Source organism: Notothenia rossii (assembly GCF_949606895.1).
Source record: "Notothenia rossii genome assembly, chromosome: 4".
Lineage (NCBI taxonomy): Eukaryota > Metazoa > Chordata > Actinopteri > Perciformes > Nototheniidae > Notothenia > Notothenia rossii.
In genome coordinates, this window is record NC_136902.1 from 20,822,724 (window position 1) to 20,840,619 (window position 17,896).

The window sequence follows — 17,896 nt, forward strand, 5'->3', positions numbered from 1 at the left end:
CAAGGCACTGTGGACCTCATGTTAACCATTATCGTTCTCTATCTGATCTGTGTCACAGGAGAGGTCAGAATTCAATAGTAAAACTTGAAAAGTTACCGTCAGATCAGCTATCCTGTGCTTCTTATGTCGGCTGAGGAGGGGATTAGGCTTGCCTGCCATGCCGTCCCGGTGCCTTCGACTTGATATGTGCTGCAAGGAGGGAACACAACTTATTATCAATTGTGAAAAACAAAGGGAAACATTTGACATGTTAAAGGGTCAAAAAATGACAAAACACCATATATCTTAGACTCTTTACCTCTTTTTGATAATGAAGACTTTACAATGTGCTCAAAAGAAAAGGGTATTTCTTCCATTATTAAATAATGTTGGTTATCACAAAACACTAGGCATTAAGTCATCTCAAGTTATATTATATGTAATGTACTTTAAACATAAATAACAAATCCAAATCATTCATAAATACATGCACACTTTCTCCCTCCTACCTGTTTGAGTTGCAGTTCAGAGTTGACCCGCACATTGCAGATCTCACAGTGGAAGGTTCGTTCCTGAGTGTTGGGGTCCACCGGCCCCCCCGCCTGCTCTCCAATGGGCTTGGGGCCCAGACGAGGATACGCCTTGATGGGGCCAAGCCCGCTCCGTGCCTCCAGGATAGTTTTGTGTTTGGTACCTGCAGGCAGACACAACAGCAATGTCATCAACCAAGATGAAATTATATATTTAGAAGCTAATGGAATAAAATGAAATAATGCAGTGGAGATGCATCACTATTTATAACATATGTGTCATGCCGCTTCAACCTGTCTGAAGTAAAATGAGTCTGGACAGCATTTCTCTGTAACTCATTACAGTGATGCCGAAATAGTGACAGAGACAAATATCAGGGAATGAAAGAAAAGAAAATGTACCTCTGGTCTGTTTCTATAATAAATGACATATGCTCAACATAAAGTACAGTGTGTCTCTGTATAAAGTTGTAGTGGTGCGTTTCTACCACAAGAGGGCTGCAGTCTGACAGCTGCTGGAAGACCAACACAAAGGCCTCTAATGATACATTAATGCTACAATAAGTGTTTTTTGATTCAGTGGAGTGGGTAAGATACTACAAACGGTGTGCACTACAGTAACGTATATTACCACATGTACCAACATCATTGACAGCGCTGTACTACTGAACCCTTTCTGTCAAATTCAATAATGTCAACTGTAAATGTCAAAATGGGAAATTTAAGACCAAGTTATAATAGGAAGCAGATTTGTCTGTGGAATGTTTAGGGCTGAGCATGACACCTGTACTTTTTACTCTTTCACTTAATATTTATGTAATAGCATAGCATAATTTCAACAAGCCATATAAAAGCATTGCTTTTTTTAATACGAACGGGAAAAAAAAGAAATAGAGTTCATATAAGATTAATTCTACAGAGTAATCAAAATAGGGCCTCGAGTCAATACAGAAGGGTTTGTTTAAAACTATTACATCCAAAACACAACAGATGTGTTTCTTGGCAAGAAATATATGGTTACGTGTAAACTCAGACCTATTAATGGTCACCCTGCTATTATTCCAATCAAGACTCCTGCCAGAATAAAAACGTACTCAGCAATTCAAAGAAGATATTCACTCAGATGTTGTCATAAAATAGTTCCACCTGCTAAAATGTTCTTTACAAGAGATTCTAAACTGTGGGGGTTCATGTTTCATGCATATAAATGAAGTATTTCCATGTGCATTGTTTTCTTAATTTGAACAAATCCCATCCCAGGGGGCCGCATTTTCAAAGGAGACGACACAGAGAGATGTGCTGTGACACATGGCTTTCCCTTAAAAATGGTCTGCAGTGCACCAAAGAGTGTGCCAGAATACCCTCTCATTAAATAATCACACATTTTATTTTATCCATGGCTGAAACATTTAGTCATGCTCCCCCATCGACCCCTGAGCCTCTCTACCCACAGAGTAAAACATCTCACTGTTTTCAGCTCTGACTTTGACTGAATTTCTCAAATCCCTTTGAACACAGTTAAGGTCACAGAAGAGAGAGAAATGGTTCGGGTGGGGAACATGGAGTCTGTGGGCTGCACTGAGGAGGAAGGGGCTGGGATGACAGATTTCGTTCGGGGGCCAGAAATGTGCTCTTGGGTTGTCTGTTTTTGCCTTTGTTCTATTTTGGTATGACAATGGATGGCCCAGTGGATTTGTTGTCTTTGTAAGGTTGACTCTTAGTGTAGACCTACACACAAGCACACAAGGCACATTTGAAAACACAGAAATAGGTTGACTGCTGAAATAACATTACACACACATCATTCTTTCTCTTGTTTAGTCTTTTCTGCTTTCTAATTCAGTGCCATGCACGCTGCTCATGTCTGCATGACATATGCTTTCAGTTTTTATCGCTGCTAACACAGTTCTGATTTTGAACACGAGTGAAGGTGATTGTTTCCAGATTGTTTCCTACATAGACTTGCAGACTTGTAGCTGTTTCAAGTCTTTGCCATTCAGGGGTTGCACTTTGGAGCCAGCTGACAACAGGCTGTGACTCAGGGGCTTGTTTATTAGCTGTAATCCACTGTACTGTTTTGCGTGAGATCTCCTTTGATACTGACATGTGTGTGTACTTTGTAAACATGCTAGTAGGCAAATGCAACACAAATGTATTGTTGTGAAGGTGTTAGACTGATATACAATCAATTAGCGCACGATAAAGCATACATTCCAAAAACCTTCCTGAGTTTAATCTAACAATAATGGTGGCAGTGATTGCACTTTTATTGATTTATACTTTATCAAACCTTAAGAGGTATTTGTTGGCCGCTTTATGTCTGGCTGAGCTCTTTGCACCGAACATTACTCAATGCAAATGGATACAGTTACATACTTGGCCAGTCCTTCATTGTCTGATGTGTCTCAGTAGTTTTTCTAATGTGTAGGAGAGTGTATAAATAATAAAGAGCGGAGGTCCGCAGATACAAACTGTCCTCACAGGGACACAAGGTCACACTGAGAGCCAAGTTGGTAGTGCATAAAGGATTAAAGAAGGCAACAGCGGGCACCTCAGGGGTAAGAAAAAGACAGTGTTGTCATGTGTGAAAGCTGTCTGACAGAATGTTAAAGCTGGTATTGTAGTGAGCTCAGCCACATATTTTTCTCTTATTTCCTCATGCAGTGGTTACCCGTATAAACCATCCTCCTCTGAAACTATCTCAAGTGGAAAGCTTCAGGCTATGGGGAACATTTGTTATGCTGCGTGGTACAAAGACAAATCATGAATGTTTGAGTGGGGGATTTTTTTTTTTTTTTAAATGCGTGGGTGAAGTAGGTGGGGTGTGTTAGCAGGGTGCTGCATGGAGAGAGTACACACACACACACACACACAGACAGACAGACAGACAGACAGACAGACAGACAGACAGACAGACAGACAGACAGACAGACAGACAGACAGACAGACAGACAGACAGACAGACAGACAGACAGACAGACAGACAGACAGACAGACAGACAGACAGACAGACACACACACACACACACACACACACACACACACACACACACACACACACATACACACACACACACATACACACACACACATACACACACACACACACACACACACACAGGTGAGGCACCTTGACAGAGCTTCAGTAGAACAGTGCTCGATTACATACGGTAGGTCGAGCCCGTCAGTGTCAAACAGATCAGTTATCTGCTGATCACTGTTATTCTCATACCCTCTGCTGGCAGGTCATTCATTAACTGTGATGGAACCTACAGTCAGGGCAGCCAGATATCTTATTGTATGTTTGTCTATCTTTCTACAACTTTGAGAAACCAAAAGTAAGCGAAATAATGACAATATGTGTTATTTTAAATTACAACTGACTGATTCATTTATATGTAAATATTTACGAGAGAATGTGAAAGCACTTTAATAGTAAACCAGTGTTTTCAATTAATTTCCTGTCAGAAATAGACACGTTTTGTTTTCTCTGAGCCTATAATGTCTTGTTGTATTGACATTATCTACAAGTGTATTGTATTTACAACCATTTCACATTTTTCATACTTTTAAAGTATTTATTTTAACCCGTTTGAGAAATTCATGATATTTAGAAGTTTTCTTGGCAAAATTCCTAGGACACAGGATGTAACACATTTTTTCTCCAACAACAGCAGCAGTGTGGTTTGAGTAAACAGAGAATAACCAAACATGTCTGAAAAGATAGAGGGGAGAAAGTTCCCACTCCAGAAACTCACATTTAATCCCAGAAGCTCCAAGATCACCACAGTTTATTCTCCATGCTTTGATTGCCAGCGTGTTTCTGGACAGAGCAGAAGCAGTATTTCAATGTATCAGAGCTCATATAATAACCCACCTTTGTTGTGGGCCTCCAGCTGTGACAGGGAGTTGACAGCCACCTTGCACAGTGAGCAGTACAGCAGCTTCTTGGCCTTGTCCTCCTCTGTCTCTGGATTGGACGGGCTGGGGGCCGTGCTGCCGACGGCTCCTGAAACAGGGGGTCCAGATCCAGGCTGCTCTGAGCTGGGGCTGCCCGTGCCGCAGCCGGGGGAGGATGAGGACGGTGGGATCAGAGGAAGAGTGGGGGTGGGCAGGAGGGGGCACACCGAGGGCATGGAGCAGTCCATGGGTATGGCAGGCGGGTCGATAAGAGGGGTAAGGGGCCCCGGGGCCAGCAGGGCCACGGTTAATTGTGACAGAGGTCGTGTTTCATCTAGAAAAACAAAGGAGAAATATAATTAAAGTCAGATGCAGTGCAGAGAAAAATCTAAGAACAGATTTTGTGGGCTAAAAGTACATAACTCAAATAATAAAGTGTTTTACTATTGACTTCATTGTCCTTAAACTCAGCCATGAAGCACAGTCCCCCTGAAATAAACTCTATGCCTTGCTTAACCACATGACTTACCACTCCCAGTTAAATCTGCTGCGTAGATCAGACAAACCAACATAAAGCGCTTGCAGACGGAAGGGATTTTTATTTCCTTTATTGGCTATAATTGGTTAAAAAGAGTTCCTTTTAATTTAAGTTATGTGAAGTGGATCAGAGTAGGAACATGTACAGTATACCCCATATGTGTCAACGCATGGCCACGTGTTTAATATGTTTGAAGGGTTTTTGAAGTTTTCAAGCCACTCTTTCACTGATGTGGTCTCGTCTTATTGAAATGTTTCCGTGGAGAGGAATCGGAAGCAGATACCACAGCCTGTGCATGTTCTGACTCTTTCCAACACACCTGTTGTTTTTGGCTCGTTTGAAGAGGAAATGGCACTTGCTTTGTCACAATGCAAACCATGAAGTCCAAAGAATATTCCATTGAGTGAGATCTCCTTTCGCTCTCTGCTCACTTTCACCTCTGTAGTTTTTTGTCTTATTGTTGCATGTGTGTGATTGCACGAGGTTCACTTTGTCTTGTTTCAACATGTTTATACATATATTCCCAGACATATGTTTCTGGTCAGCCACTCCCCTACGCAATGCCTTTGGTATTCACTAAGCAATGGGTGTTGGCTGAAAAAAGACCCACCAGAACTCCCCCCATCAGAAGACCCTTCTCCACAGGATGCAGTGCAGAGGTTAGGCAAGGGAAAGCCCCCTGTATTATGGTATTAAAGGGGTCACATGGAGTATTTTTTGGGAGAAAACAAATATTGACTTTAACTGCTCAATTCCATTTTAAGGATTTCCATAGATTGGTCATTTTGGCACATGGCAGTCAACAGGGGTTGTGATTATGTTAAGCTATGGTGACAATGTGGTCATTTCTCTAATGTATCTCTGGCTACTCCAATGCATTTCGGAATAAGATATATTTGTGAGTGCTTTTCATTCCATTGCTATCCAAGATATAAATTATCTTTCTTTCCATATTCTGGAAGTTTCCAGCTGCAAATATGCTGTATGCTCTATGGCTGTATTTGTTGAATCTATTTTTTGTTAAAAAGGGAAAAGACCTTACACTGACTCAATATGGCATTTAGGAGTCCATAAACCAGGTCTACATCAAGTCCAGTGTAAGGGTAAGTGCTTTATGGAGAGGTTTTTGACTCCCAACATGCTTAAGTTGCCACATCACTGCCTGAGCTGGTTAGGTTGAGTACAGAGTTTAAACCTACAGTACAGGAAGGCGGAATGATCGAGAAGTAGTTTTGTTTTTTCTAGTATTGTTTTAAAATGTTGCCCACACACAGAGACGTACTCATGCACATGGCTTCATTGCAATGCCAAACCCCTAATCCGCGAGGTTCGCAACATGTGGCTTGAGTTAAAATCAAGTGTGGAGGAGTAGAGGTGGTAGGCCAAATAGTAATTATGGATTTCGTGATCCATTATGGCCTGGAGGTCTGCCGTACCAAACCATCCCATCCAGGCCCTGCTTCACCTCATACCACAGTGAATGCCTTTTGCACTCAACCCCCCTCAGACCCAGTTCAGCTTGAGGCTAACCCTGCGGGGCCTCCATAGCCGCAGTAATTCAGTGTCTATGTCAGCAACCGGAAATTACAATCTCGCTGAGCAGCAAAGTGTTTCCCTTTGTCTTATTTACTGACTAAAATGAAATGCATGTAAGACTCATTCTAGATTTGCTATTCTCTCCAAGTGGCGGGGATAAATTGCTATGTTTTTCTTGCCCTGAGTATCCAACTGTCAGAGTTATTTGAATCCCCAGAAAATGAGGATATACTGTAAGCCTAATCAAACATTGATAAGGAAGTTAACTGACCTTCCCTGAAAGCTGGCCTCATATCCAAACAGAGGAAGGCATTATTCATTGGGAGAGGTCAGCAGAGGGAGATAACTCAGTCCAGATGCTCTTCCCTATAGCCTGGTGTGTCTGCATTGCCTTAATCCACCTCAGGAAATTAAAGCTATGTATAGTATGCAGTCTATGGGGAGAGGTTATGTTGATAGATCCATGGGATTTAATAGAGACTAATTCAAATTCAGACCAAAACCACCTCCTTTGTTTGCAGCACAAGTCAAAAATCATCCTGATTCCTTAAAGGCAGAATGAGTAGGATCTTTCAGTTGCTGTTTGTTAACACAATATTCAAAGTTGGCCCCTCCTCTGCGGCTCAACAACACAAGAAGTGCACGCCCCATGACCATAGATAGAGATATGTGCTCGCCAGAAGGTGAAAGTCAACCCCCTATCGATTTGGAACAAGCTTTGTCTGCTTGCTGTTTTGCTTCACTTTATTTACATGTATTCATCGCTGTGCCACGCATCTTTGTAGTATCCTCTTTGATGAGTGCTTACGATCTGGCATTGGTTTACTACGTGTTTATATGTTGACGCCAAGGAACTTCCCCAAACACAACAACATATGAAAATACAGGGAGAAGGTGTCAGGTTCTCCACGAATCACTGAGAGCAGTTCATATTGTACAAGTTTAAACATAGTTTGATCTGCCTTTAAGTGTTAAGCATTGTCTATTTTGTGATAGCTTCTTGAAAATGTAAGTAAATATCTGATTGTAGGGCATAAAATATATTATAAAACAGTGCCTAAAAGCAATTTGTTGCAACAAAGAATGTAAGAGATCTCCGAGCATCCGAAACCAGAAACCAGAAACAAGTGCTTTTTGTTGTTATATAAATTGTAATGTTGAAAGCAGAAGAACACGGTTATTGCTATTATCAATCCTGGATGCAGGGGGAAGGTTGTTCAGAGTTAGATATGCTTTGTTTATTTCACACGAGGAATGAAAGATGTGCAATTTAAACCCAGTAAACAGATTACAGAGACTTGCATTCGTGTGAGATACTTTTATAGCAGAACTGGCCAATTGACTTTGTGGTTATGATAACTTGTAAGTAGGTCCATGTTTCTATGTGTGTCTGTTTGTTGTGTGGAATTGTTTTTGTGTGTGTTTGTGAGAGAAAGAGCTATCAGGATTCAGGGCTACTTAAGCAGTATGACGTCTGCCACTAGTGCCTATCCTTAATGATTTAAGATGTAAGTAACCTAATGCTGCCCCAACGTGAGCCGATCCTCATTTATAATGCAGTTTGGTGCCTTTTTCCAGAGTCTGGCCTTCTTCCGAACTCTGAGTCACACACACGCATGCTCAGTCACACACACACACACACACACACACACACACACACACACACACACACACACACACACACACACACACACACACACACACACACACACACACACACACACACACACACACACACACACACACACACACACACACACACACACACACACACACACACACACACACACACACACACACACACACACACACACACACACACACACACACACACACACACACACACACACACACACACACACACAGCATGAAGTAATGTGTAAAAGATACTTATGTTGACTATTCAGGTTGATTTAATGAAATAGCTTACTTTAGAAGAAAACTAAAACTGCTGAATTCCCTGAAAAAACTCCAAGACTAACAACAAATATAGACGGAGCATGAAAAGCACATCAGCTCTGTGTAACTTAATAGTAAAGTAACTTCATAGCCATGCAACCCTAGCCTTCACATGAAAGTCATCTGTTTAATTGAACTTGTGTGTGTGCGCCTGTGAGTGTTTGTGTGGACTAAAGAGTGCTATAATGTCAGGGTGGTTCTAACATGGCCCTTCATTAAAGTAGGAGTGTCAGACAGCAGAGGGATGGCGAGGAAGGAAAAGGGGGAGGGAAGAGCAGAGTTTCTCTACAAGTAAACAGCTGTCTCTCCGTTATTCAGCCAAACCCCTCGGCTCACCAGACCAAATCCCCCAAAGGCAAGGGCCTCCTCTGTAGGGGCAACTATGACAGCAAATTATATGAGTGCTATAAAACTCGAGGCCTGTTTTGATAGCCATGAGGTTAAAGAAACATCAGCACTGAGTCACTGACATGACTGACCTTTCACTGTTTCAGCCATCAGCAAGGTCACAATAAGTCCTGATATACTGTCATCACTGCTGGATGCATTTGATATGGTAATAAGAAGTGATGCAGCGTAAGGTTATCAGACCAAAGCTAGTCTGTACAACTACACTGTATCATATTTGAATGTCTCAAAGGAAATATTTCAGAAAATCCTTTGCAAAGAGATCAGTCATGAAAAAATCCACAACAACAACTGCTCTGTGTTTTAGGAGATTTGCACTTTGGGAAATATTCTCCTCTTTCTTCCATCTGTGTGCTTGCACTGGTCTGACAATATTGTTTGTGTATGTGTGCATGCATTGTATTTGTCTTTGTCCTTTTCAGAGTAAATGCCCCAGAGTGACCAATGTTGATGTTCTCAGGCTAAAACAGTGCCCCTTCTCCCGCTTGCCCAGTTGAAGACACACACAGCTGCCTGAGTTCTGTCCCCCTACCATGAAGCAGAGGGACAAGATCACACTGAGCACATGCATAAACACACACATTCACAAGCTCACAAGCAACCGTGCATGCAAAAGACCATGAAGTGACAGAGTTCTAGGGTCACGAGAAAGAGGCTTGGATGGAAAAAGGCATTCTTTCACATGTAGCTACTTTCAGATATCGGTCATGGCAGGCTTGTTTTGGCTCCTCAATCTTTCGAGTTCGCCACGGGAAGTCTTACTAATGGCGACAGGCCTGGAGCTGATCTCAGATCCCCCCCTTGAGGGAAAGAGAGTGAAAAGGACTGGCCCTCCTACTACTCTGGGATCAAATACTATAAATTGTGTGTTATTTTTGTGCATAGAAAAAGTCTCAGGTAAATGCTAAGGTCTTTGCTCTGGTAGGATGTTGCATTTTGGCCTTTACTGGACCTGTGTTTCCTCTTTTCATTTAATGTGTTTGCTCTATTCCCTCCTGTGAATACTAGTGCAAATGTCTGGTAAACAGTCGGCTACAGAGACCTCTGTAAATGTCACCAAAACATGGCCGATCTATTCAATGCCTAGTGTTTGATCCAAGGACAGAGTGGTGACACTGAGGGAATGGAAACAAAATCTGTGTGGAAAAAGGACAAGGGCAAAGGCACACAGCACTCTCCGTCTGAATTATAGCTCGAAATAGGAAGATGAGCAAGACAGGGAGAGAGAAAGTAACACTGAGACAACATAGACAGCGCTAAAGAGATACTGCTAAAGAAAGAGAGCATTTCCCCACGTCCTTACTTACCAATACATTAATTGTTCAACAGTGAATTACTCTTCATTAAATTCAGATCATCTGCTGTCTTTGTGCTTTTAGATGCTGGATTAGATTGGTGTCATCTTTATTTTTCTCAATAAGTCTTTGCACTCATTACCACCACCCTGGGCTCAGGCAACATGGTCTATTTTGACTCTGTGGCAAATGGTATTGCACTTCAATCACTCACTAAGAAGTGTGAAAACACACACACACACACAAATACGCACACCACAGGGGGGATTCTTGAACCACCATGTTTAAGACCATGTGTATGCCAACTCACCTGCTCACCGCCTAAATAGAAGGACACTAAACCAGTTTAACATAGCTCAGCAGACAAAGCATTGCTGTGGTTGGACTGGACTAATATGAGAATAGACTGTGGTACAATAATGATGCTTTTACTTTGATCAACCTGTCATTCAGAAAACGGGACACCTGACATCTGGTATGGTTGGTCTACTCCTCTCTGTGCTACTCAGCTGTCCAACAGATTCGATCATTTAACGTTGAAACCCTTTGCCAAAAAGGCCTATGACCTGTATGAATAATGCAATAGTATAACTGGTGACAGTATACATTTACTTAAGACACATATACTATATAATATTTGGCCAAGTAGCTAACACTAACAGCTGTAAGTATGTTGCTTCTTTTACCAGCATATACTGATTATATTCAACTAAATTAGTCAGAATACATTTATATTTTGTTTTAGGATTGACAAACTTGTTTTTAGATAAAAAAAATTGTATGAATTCCCCTTCGGGTATCTGATCATAAACTGTTCTAATAAAATACACCATGAATATCAAACTGTAGTTTATCCATAGTGACCCAACGCTTTAAAGTTGTTTTTTAAATGTACTTCAATGTGTCCAGGGTTAAAGAAAGGAACGCATTTCTTTCTCCTGAATTTCCCCACAGGGAAAAATAAAAAGGTCCATCTATTCTTATTTTCAATTCAAATACACTTAATCTGTTGTTACAAATAGTTATGTCGACATGAAGCAGATAATCAAGCATAAAAAGTCCTGGCACCTAAAGGTTTGGTTTGATGAAAGAATGTGAGTGAATATGTGAGCCCTTTTAAAGTGCAAATAGTTTTGTGTGACTGTAACCGTTGGCCATAAGCTCTGCTGCAACCCTGTCGGACCACACAGAGAGCCGAGATGCTCAGAACAACAAACTCTAAAGCCACTGTGATTAGATGCCTTTGTTATTCTTGCATATTTTCCACTTCAATTTTCAGCAAAACGATAAGCCTTTAAACATCCTACACATATTCTGAAAGGTTTTCTGTTTCTATTCCTACTGTTTTTATAAATCATACCATGTTTTATATTTTCTGCTGTCTCACCCGCTTTGCTGGGTTCGTTGTCTGTTGCGGGGCCAAGGGCGCCGGGTGGAGAAGGGGAGGAGGTGGGGGGCACAGTGTGAGGCTTGTCCCCCTCCTGAGGGCGACTTTTAGAGGTCTCGATGCCTTTGACTCTCCTGGCATGCCGGTTTCCTTTGTAATGGGCTTCTGCCTGGCTCTATAGGGGAACATGGAAATATACATGTTATGGTGTGAGTGAACAACAATGCCAACAGGTGAATAAACATTGCAGGCTGGATTAGAGTCACTGTGACACCAGCACACACACACATGCATGCGTATCATTATGATAGCATATGTACTCTTGGGACTGGAGCCATAAAAAGCAGGAAGATTTACACTGGATAAATATATAACAAGCTTTGGAACAAAAAGGTGCAATGATGCAGAGAGGGAGACATTTGAGACATTGACCTGTCTGCCCCCCTTGTGCCTTCGTCATCCTATTGTCCAGTTTTCAAATTAACAATACATTATCATGAAGCTCAAAGTCTTGACATACGTCCTCTGCAGTCTAATTCTCTAAATACAAACTTGGCTCCAGCTTTCGTTACTACAACCATGCTGATAGACATGCCAAGGGAAGTTCAACTGGGGGTCAGTGGGATGCCACACTATCTGCCTGGAGGGCCAATAAGTCACTACCTGACAATACCCTCCTCCCTCAATACACACATGTTAATATTCTAGTCAGAGCGGAGCACGACTCATGACATTTCCCTGTGTTTGATTTTTATATTTGCTGTTGTAATTTATTGTCTTCTGTTTGCGATTGTAGTAATGTGTTATTTATTATTTGCATGTACAGCACTTTGGCTCGACCAAAAATCGTTTTAAAATGTGCTATATAAATAAAAACCTGATTTGATTTGATTTGATAGAAGTAGACATTATCACTGAGAGCCTCGGAGGCAGACATGAATATGGCCTTCAGCTGCTGCCTAACATGGTCAGGCTCAAATGCAATCCCAGACCTATACATACAAACTATGCATGCAAAGACCCTGTCTGAAATATCTCATAGAAAGATAAAATGTGGAACCGGACCCTGAGTCTGGAGGTTTCCAGGGACTGGAGATCTTTCTGCATTCCAGTACTGAAAACAATGGGCAGAGATATATTACAGAAGGCTTAGCTAGTGCGGTAATCTCCTAGTGAAAGGCTAGCTACTAGCTAATGTGTTTGTTCACAGAGTAAACAACAGAGGCAAGTCATTCATCATGAGAGAGACAACAGGGGAGTCTGTTTGTACTCCGTGTATGTTTGTGTGTCTGCACAGAGGTATGTGAGTCTGGGGCAACATTGCGGATGAGATTCAGGGTTGCTATACTAATCTGTTGCCAGTTAGTTAAGCTTCACCGTTGACCGTTGAAAAAAACACATACATACACAGAAACACACAAAAGGAGTATGTAACCATAGTTTCCATCTGTTCGCCCATTCTTTATCTCCCCTTTATCATGGCTCAAGTGTCGGTCTGTTAGAAGCACAAATAGGCTCTTGCTAATAGGGACACTTTATATCAGTTAGTTCCCTGCTGTTTGAAGTATGTTGTCTAAGCAGAAGTGTCATGCCAGTCTGTCCTAGCCAAATATTTTTTCTATCGAGGGACCAATGTTGAAGATGATTATTCATTTGCTGGATTACAGTTAGTTGCCAGGGAAAGTCATGTTTTTCAAATCGCCTGGCGGCTAACAGGTGCTGAAAGGCTTGGAGAATTTCAGACATCACACTGACCACAGGCTCAGACGTAGGGATAGTCTGGCAGAGGGCAGTCGGTGATGAGTAACGTCCCTGAGCCCAGTCATGTGTGCTTTTTGTATGTGTGTGTTTGTGATGGCATCCAGGACGTGATCTGGCACGGTAAACCCGGGGCAGGGACTGAAGTGATTTAGAAGATAACAAGTTTCTTGTAAATATTGATAACAAACTGGGCTCTGGATATAGCAGACCCTCTGTAACTGACCCTGTCAAAGGGGTCTTAAGTAGCTGCTTAAGCAAAGCCTGCAGATCAAGGTGGAGGGGGCTGTGGGTGGAAGAAGGGGGTGTTTCGGGAGGGCTTCTAAAAGAGAAGTGATTTCTCAGATGGAAAAAAGAAACAAGTGGAGATAGATGGGTGTAAGATGGTTTCTGGAAATCCTGCCACAGAGGCTCTCTTAACCTTTCCAACCAAGTCAAGGGGATCAATTGCCAGGCAGCCGAGTATCAGTGTGAGGTCCTGGATGGAAAGAAGTGAAAGGGAATGAAGAAAATGTGAAGGAGGTAAAGTGTGTAGCCAGGAATTTAAAAAAAGACAAGGAAAAGACCAGGGAGGGTGATGTAACGAGCTGAGAATGAAGAGGGGAATAATATCAGAGAGAAAAATCTTAGAGAGAGGAAAAGCTGAAATACGCATCAACCTCTTTTTCATTATGCAAAGGGTTCAAACTGAACAAGTGTCTTCCAGCATGACTACCAATCTGAGGGAAAAGCAGTGATTTCACAGACTAGCTCCAGCTGCAGCTCCAGATGAGACAAAAGAGGAAGAAAAAAGAAGAGGAAGATAAAAGTGAGGAGTGAATAACAGATAGACTGGGACAATAGAGAGGGTAGAGTTATAAAGGGGTAGCGGGGGCAGGGAAGTAGCGAGTAAGAAAAAGGGACGTACAGCCTATAGTGTTGCTGCCGCAGCTGTGACGTTGGTCAATGCAGCGCGACAGAGTCTATGATGTCACTAATGCAGCACGCCACCAAGGTTATTGTGCATAAACCACCGTTTAACACCTCGCACCACGACACGAAGCAAGGACAGCCGGGCAAAAACACACCTTGATAAATGTTGTCCATTCCTTTCCCTCTAAGTCTCCTCTTTCCGACTTTCCCAAGATGCATTGGGGCTGTCAGAGCCAGACATTAATCCATGCCCTTGACGAATGCATCTTATAATAAGTAGTGGCAGGCAATTTTAGGCATTTCCACACTGTAAATAATGCAGCATATTAGAGAGGGAGACAGATATAAAGGGGGGATGGGGGTTGCTGAGAGAGAGACATGCAGAGAAAGAATGAGGAACAGAGAAAAAGATCAAATGGGGATGCATGAATGATGGCAAAAAGATGCGTGAAATGAGGGGAGCACGAGGTGCAAGCTAGAAGGCAGAGCTGGATCCTTTGAAGACAAATACATTGATCATGACATTACATGGTAAGACTCCTCGCATCTCCTTGACCTAATCAACTCACAGATGGCAGATAAAAACTGAGAAATGTCAACATCAAGGGCAATATAATAATCTTTTTTTTCTCAAAACAGAGACACAGACTGGATAAACGTGGCGGGGGAAGCAGCACAGGATTCTTCGATGTGTTTCCCTCTGTACTATTTTCCACCATGAAATATTCATCCCGACTTGACATTATGTAAAAGAGAACAGTGTGGGTGGACAGTCGTTCCATGGCGATATAAAGGACAATTTCTCTCCAGCCGAGTTAGTAGGACAGCACAAATGACACAAAAGTTTGACATTGCTGATATACTGCAGAGCCTGTTTTTTCTTGTGAACACTGGCAGCAAAACTAACAATGACAGCAGAGAAGTGATGTAGTCCTGCCTATCAAAATCGTAAGGACTCACATTTGTGAGATGTGTACTGTATGTCCTTTATCATTCAGGAGCCAGAAGGAATGCCAAGGCAGCAGTAGGTGTCAGCATTGTTACAAAGAAGTGCACAAGTAAACAGAACTAGAGCTTCAGAGGGGACTGAATGCTCATGAAACCTAAGCATATGTCTCCAAATAATTATTCTAGTTTTGGAAAGTCATGCCTGTTTTTTCCTCCAACAGCAACTGGCTTAACATCTTTTACTGCATAACTATGGTATGCAATTGTTTGCTTGTGAAATTGATCTTAGTCTGTTTATTGTTGTAACAATGTTTTTTATAAGATAAGATAAGATGGAGCTTTATTATGCTTTTATGCTACCTTATGCCAAGTCTCTCTTAAATGAACAAGAGAAAGAAACAAAACAAAAATACAAAAGGAGCCAGTCATATGTGGAGTTTTCCTAAATCTTTCATAGTGTTGGCACTGTAAGGAGGAGGGATCTGTCCATGACGAGGCAGGTTATAGCCAGATATCACTCTTATGTCAGAAAACAAATAGTGCAGCCTACTGCTTTAAACATGATTTGTCGTTCCACTCTGCAAATGAATGTCAGAACTTCTAAATACATCATCATCACAAGTGATTATTTTGGTTATATTTGGCTAAATGTGATGGAAAACACTCTGGATGCATTAGGTGCTTCTCTAGCAAGGTTAAGTCATGTATTTTCCTTTAAGCTGTCATTAAAACGATCTAACCATTAACTTAAATATTTGAATTCTTCACAGATTAACTCTATATATGTATTCAAGCTTTTAATAAAGAAGCCAGTATTTGCCTTGTGGGGCTCAACATTTTGTATCATATAAACAACTTTGAATGACTGCCTCCTCTACCTATGAAGATATACAGATGGGAACTCTGCAAAGTGTAGGCTCAAAATTACAGGCCTGCAGCTCCATGACCACATGGAAACCATGATTGTAGACCTGTGGAGTATATATAGCGCCGGTCCATTCCTTAATGTTGTGTATTGTGGCTGAATGTACGCCCTGGCCCTGCAGTCTGCACCACTGAATAGGGAGCATCACAGCCAAATGATACACTGCGCACATGACATTTGGCACTGATGTTGTCATGTGTCTACCCTATTCATCCACAGCAGGAAGAAAAGACTGAGAATGGATTGGTGTCACTACATGTAAAATACTTCCATATGATGTTTGTTTTCTTTAATTTGTCATCAGTCATGTGTGCAAGTTGCCCATGGGTATAATGTGCCATTAAACTCCCATTATGAGTTGAGATGTAAACTATACCATATGGACGAATTAAACTGCTGTTCAAATGATAGAATTATACAAAAGCATGAACATTTCTGTTCATTTTAAAGAAATGATCACTTCATGATATGCTTGTGTGAAATTAACTTAACACATGTTGAGGATTTTAATCAAGCTTTGATGGGCAAGAGAAAATCTGTTTGAAAATGCAGGTAAAGTCCTCTTCCTCTACCTCTCTCTCAGCTTCTTCAGCAGCCTCCTCAGCTTTGTGCTGCAGTGCTTATTGCTTCTACTAACTGCACACCGTCTTGAAACAAATTAAATTCCAATGGGGTCGCAACTGCCAAAACATAGCCCAAACAAATGTACCACATCCTCTGTCAACACCCACTCTCAGGATAGCAAACAGATAGAAAAGCCCTCCAACACATTCCGAAAGCAAAAATATGAGTTGAAAAGTGAATGTGTACAAACAGCAAGATACAGCATATCTAATGCCACATGGGAAATGGAGATGTGGAGTGGGAGAAATACTGTGCATGTGTTGGGTTTATTATGTTTCTGTACTGTACCTCTGAGTTGAAGCGGATCTGGCAGACGTTACATGAGATGACCGGCCGCTTGGTCTTGACCAGTGGAACTCCAAAGGTGTGGTTGATCACGGCCTTTTGCACCGGATCCATCTGGTAGAGAAAATGACAGAAAAATCTGTGAGTTATAATCCAGACCCAGTGACTATTAACACTGGAGCACTCGTCCATGTGCCGCAAGTCAACAGGCCCATCCATCATTGTGATATAAGGAGTGAACGTGTGATGCCCTCTGCATTAGATGGGTGAGTAGAGGGATCCAAATCTCAAACTGATCACACAGCAGTGGATTAAGTGCATGGACAAGAGCGCGTTTGTGTTTTGTTGAGCAAATAGTGCTGTTCACGGCATGTTGCTACAACTGAGACACCTGTTGCATCCTGCCCACGCTCAACCTTCTTTCCTGACCAGGTTGTAGCTTCATGCTGTCCTCGTGTTAATTGTTTCAGCTGGGACGTCCATCATACAAGTTGTTAAGCACCTCGTATAAATTTAACCGACTCGCTTTAGGAGCTCTCCAACGTGTCAGTGGCTAAGCCACCTACTTCAATTCTGTCCCAGACAGTAAAGACCCTGCCCGCATCATTTTAAAAAGGCTCTATTCCTATATTTATCTGTGTTTGAAGCTGGATTTATCTAGTGATTATTGTTAATTGACCTTAGTATTAGTCTAGGGTCAATAGCTATGGTGGTATTTCATCACAGACTATTGTCTGGCACTATGTCTGCAGCTAAAACAGTCCATATGTTAAAGATGATGCACAGCATTGGTACTCGAAAGGAATAAAGAGAAACAGAAGACCTGGCCTGAAGGACAAAAGGATATGATATATGATAATGTGTTTTTGAATTCATAAGGCACCGAGGGAATGTTCCGGAGAGTCCTCCAAG

The 17,896-nt window shown here is 41.8% G+C and overlaps 1 protein-coding gene across 5 annotated transcripts in view; it reads right to left on the reverse strand.

Annotated features, from left to right (window-relative positions):
- The window catches only part of znf385a (zinc finger protein 385A), a 64,856-nt gene that overhangs the window by 3,690 nt on the left and 43,270 nt on the right, over positions 1-17,896 (reverse strand). For 4 of the 5 annotated variants that reach the window (XM_079676351.1, XM_079676347.1, XM_079676348.1 and 1 more), the window contains 5 exons: positions 16,988-17,098; positions 11,506-11,707; positions 4,387-4,743; positions 489-673; positions 97-189 (listed from right to left, as the gene is read on the reverse strand). In XM_079676351.1, the coding sequence (XP_079532477.1) occupies positions 97-189; positions 489-673; positions 4,387-4,743; positions 11,506-11,707; positions 16,988-17,098 (948 nt within the window). The remainder of the gene's footprint in view (positions 1-96; positions 190-488; positions 674-4,386; positions 4,744-11,505; positions 11,708-16,987; positions 17,099-17,896) is intronic. The other variant, XM_079676349.1, reaches the window with a different exon arrangement.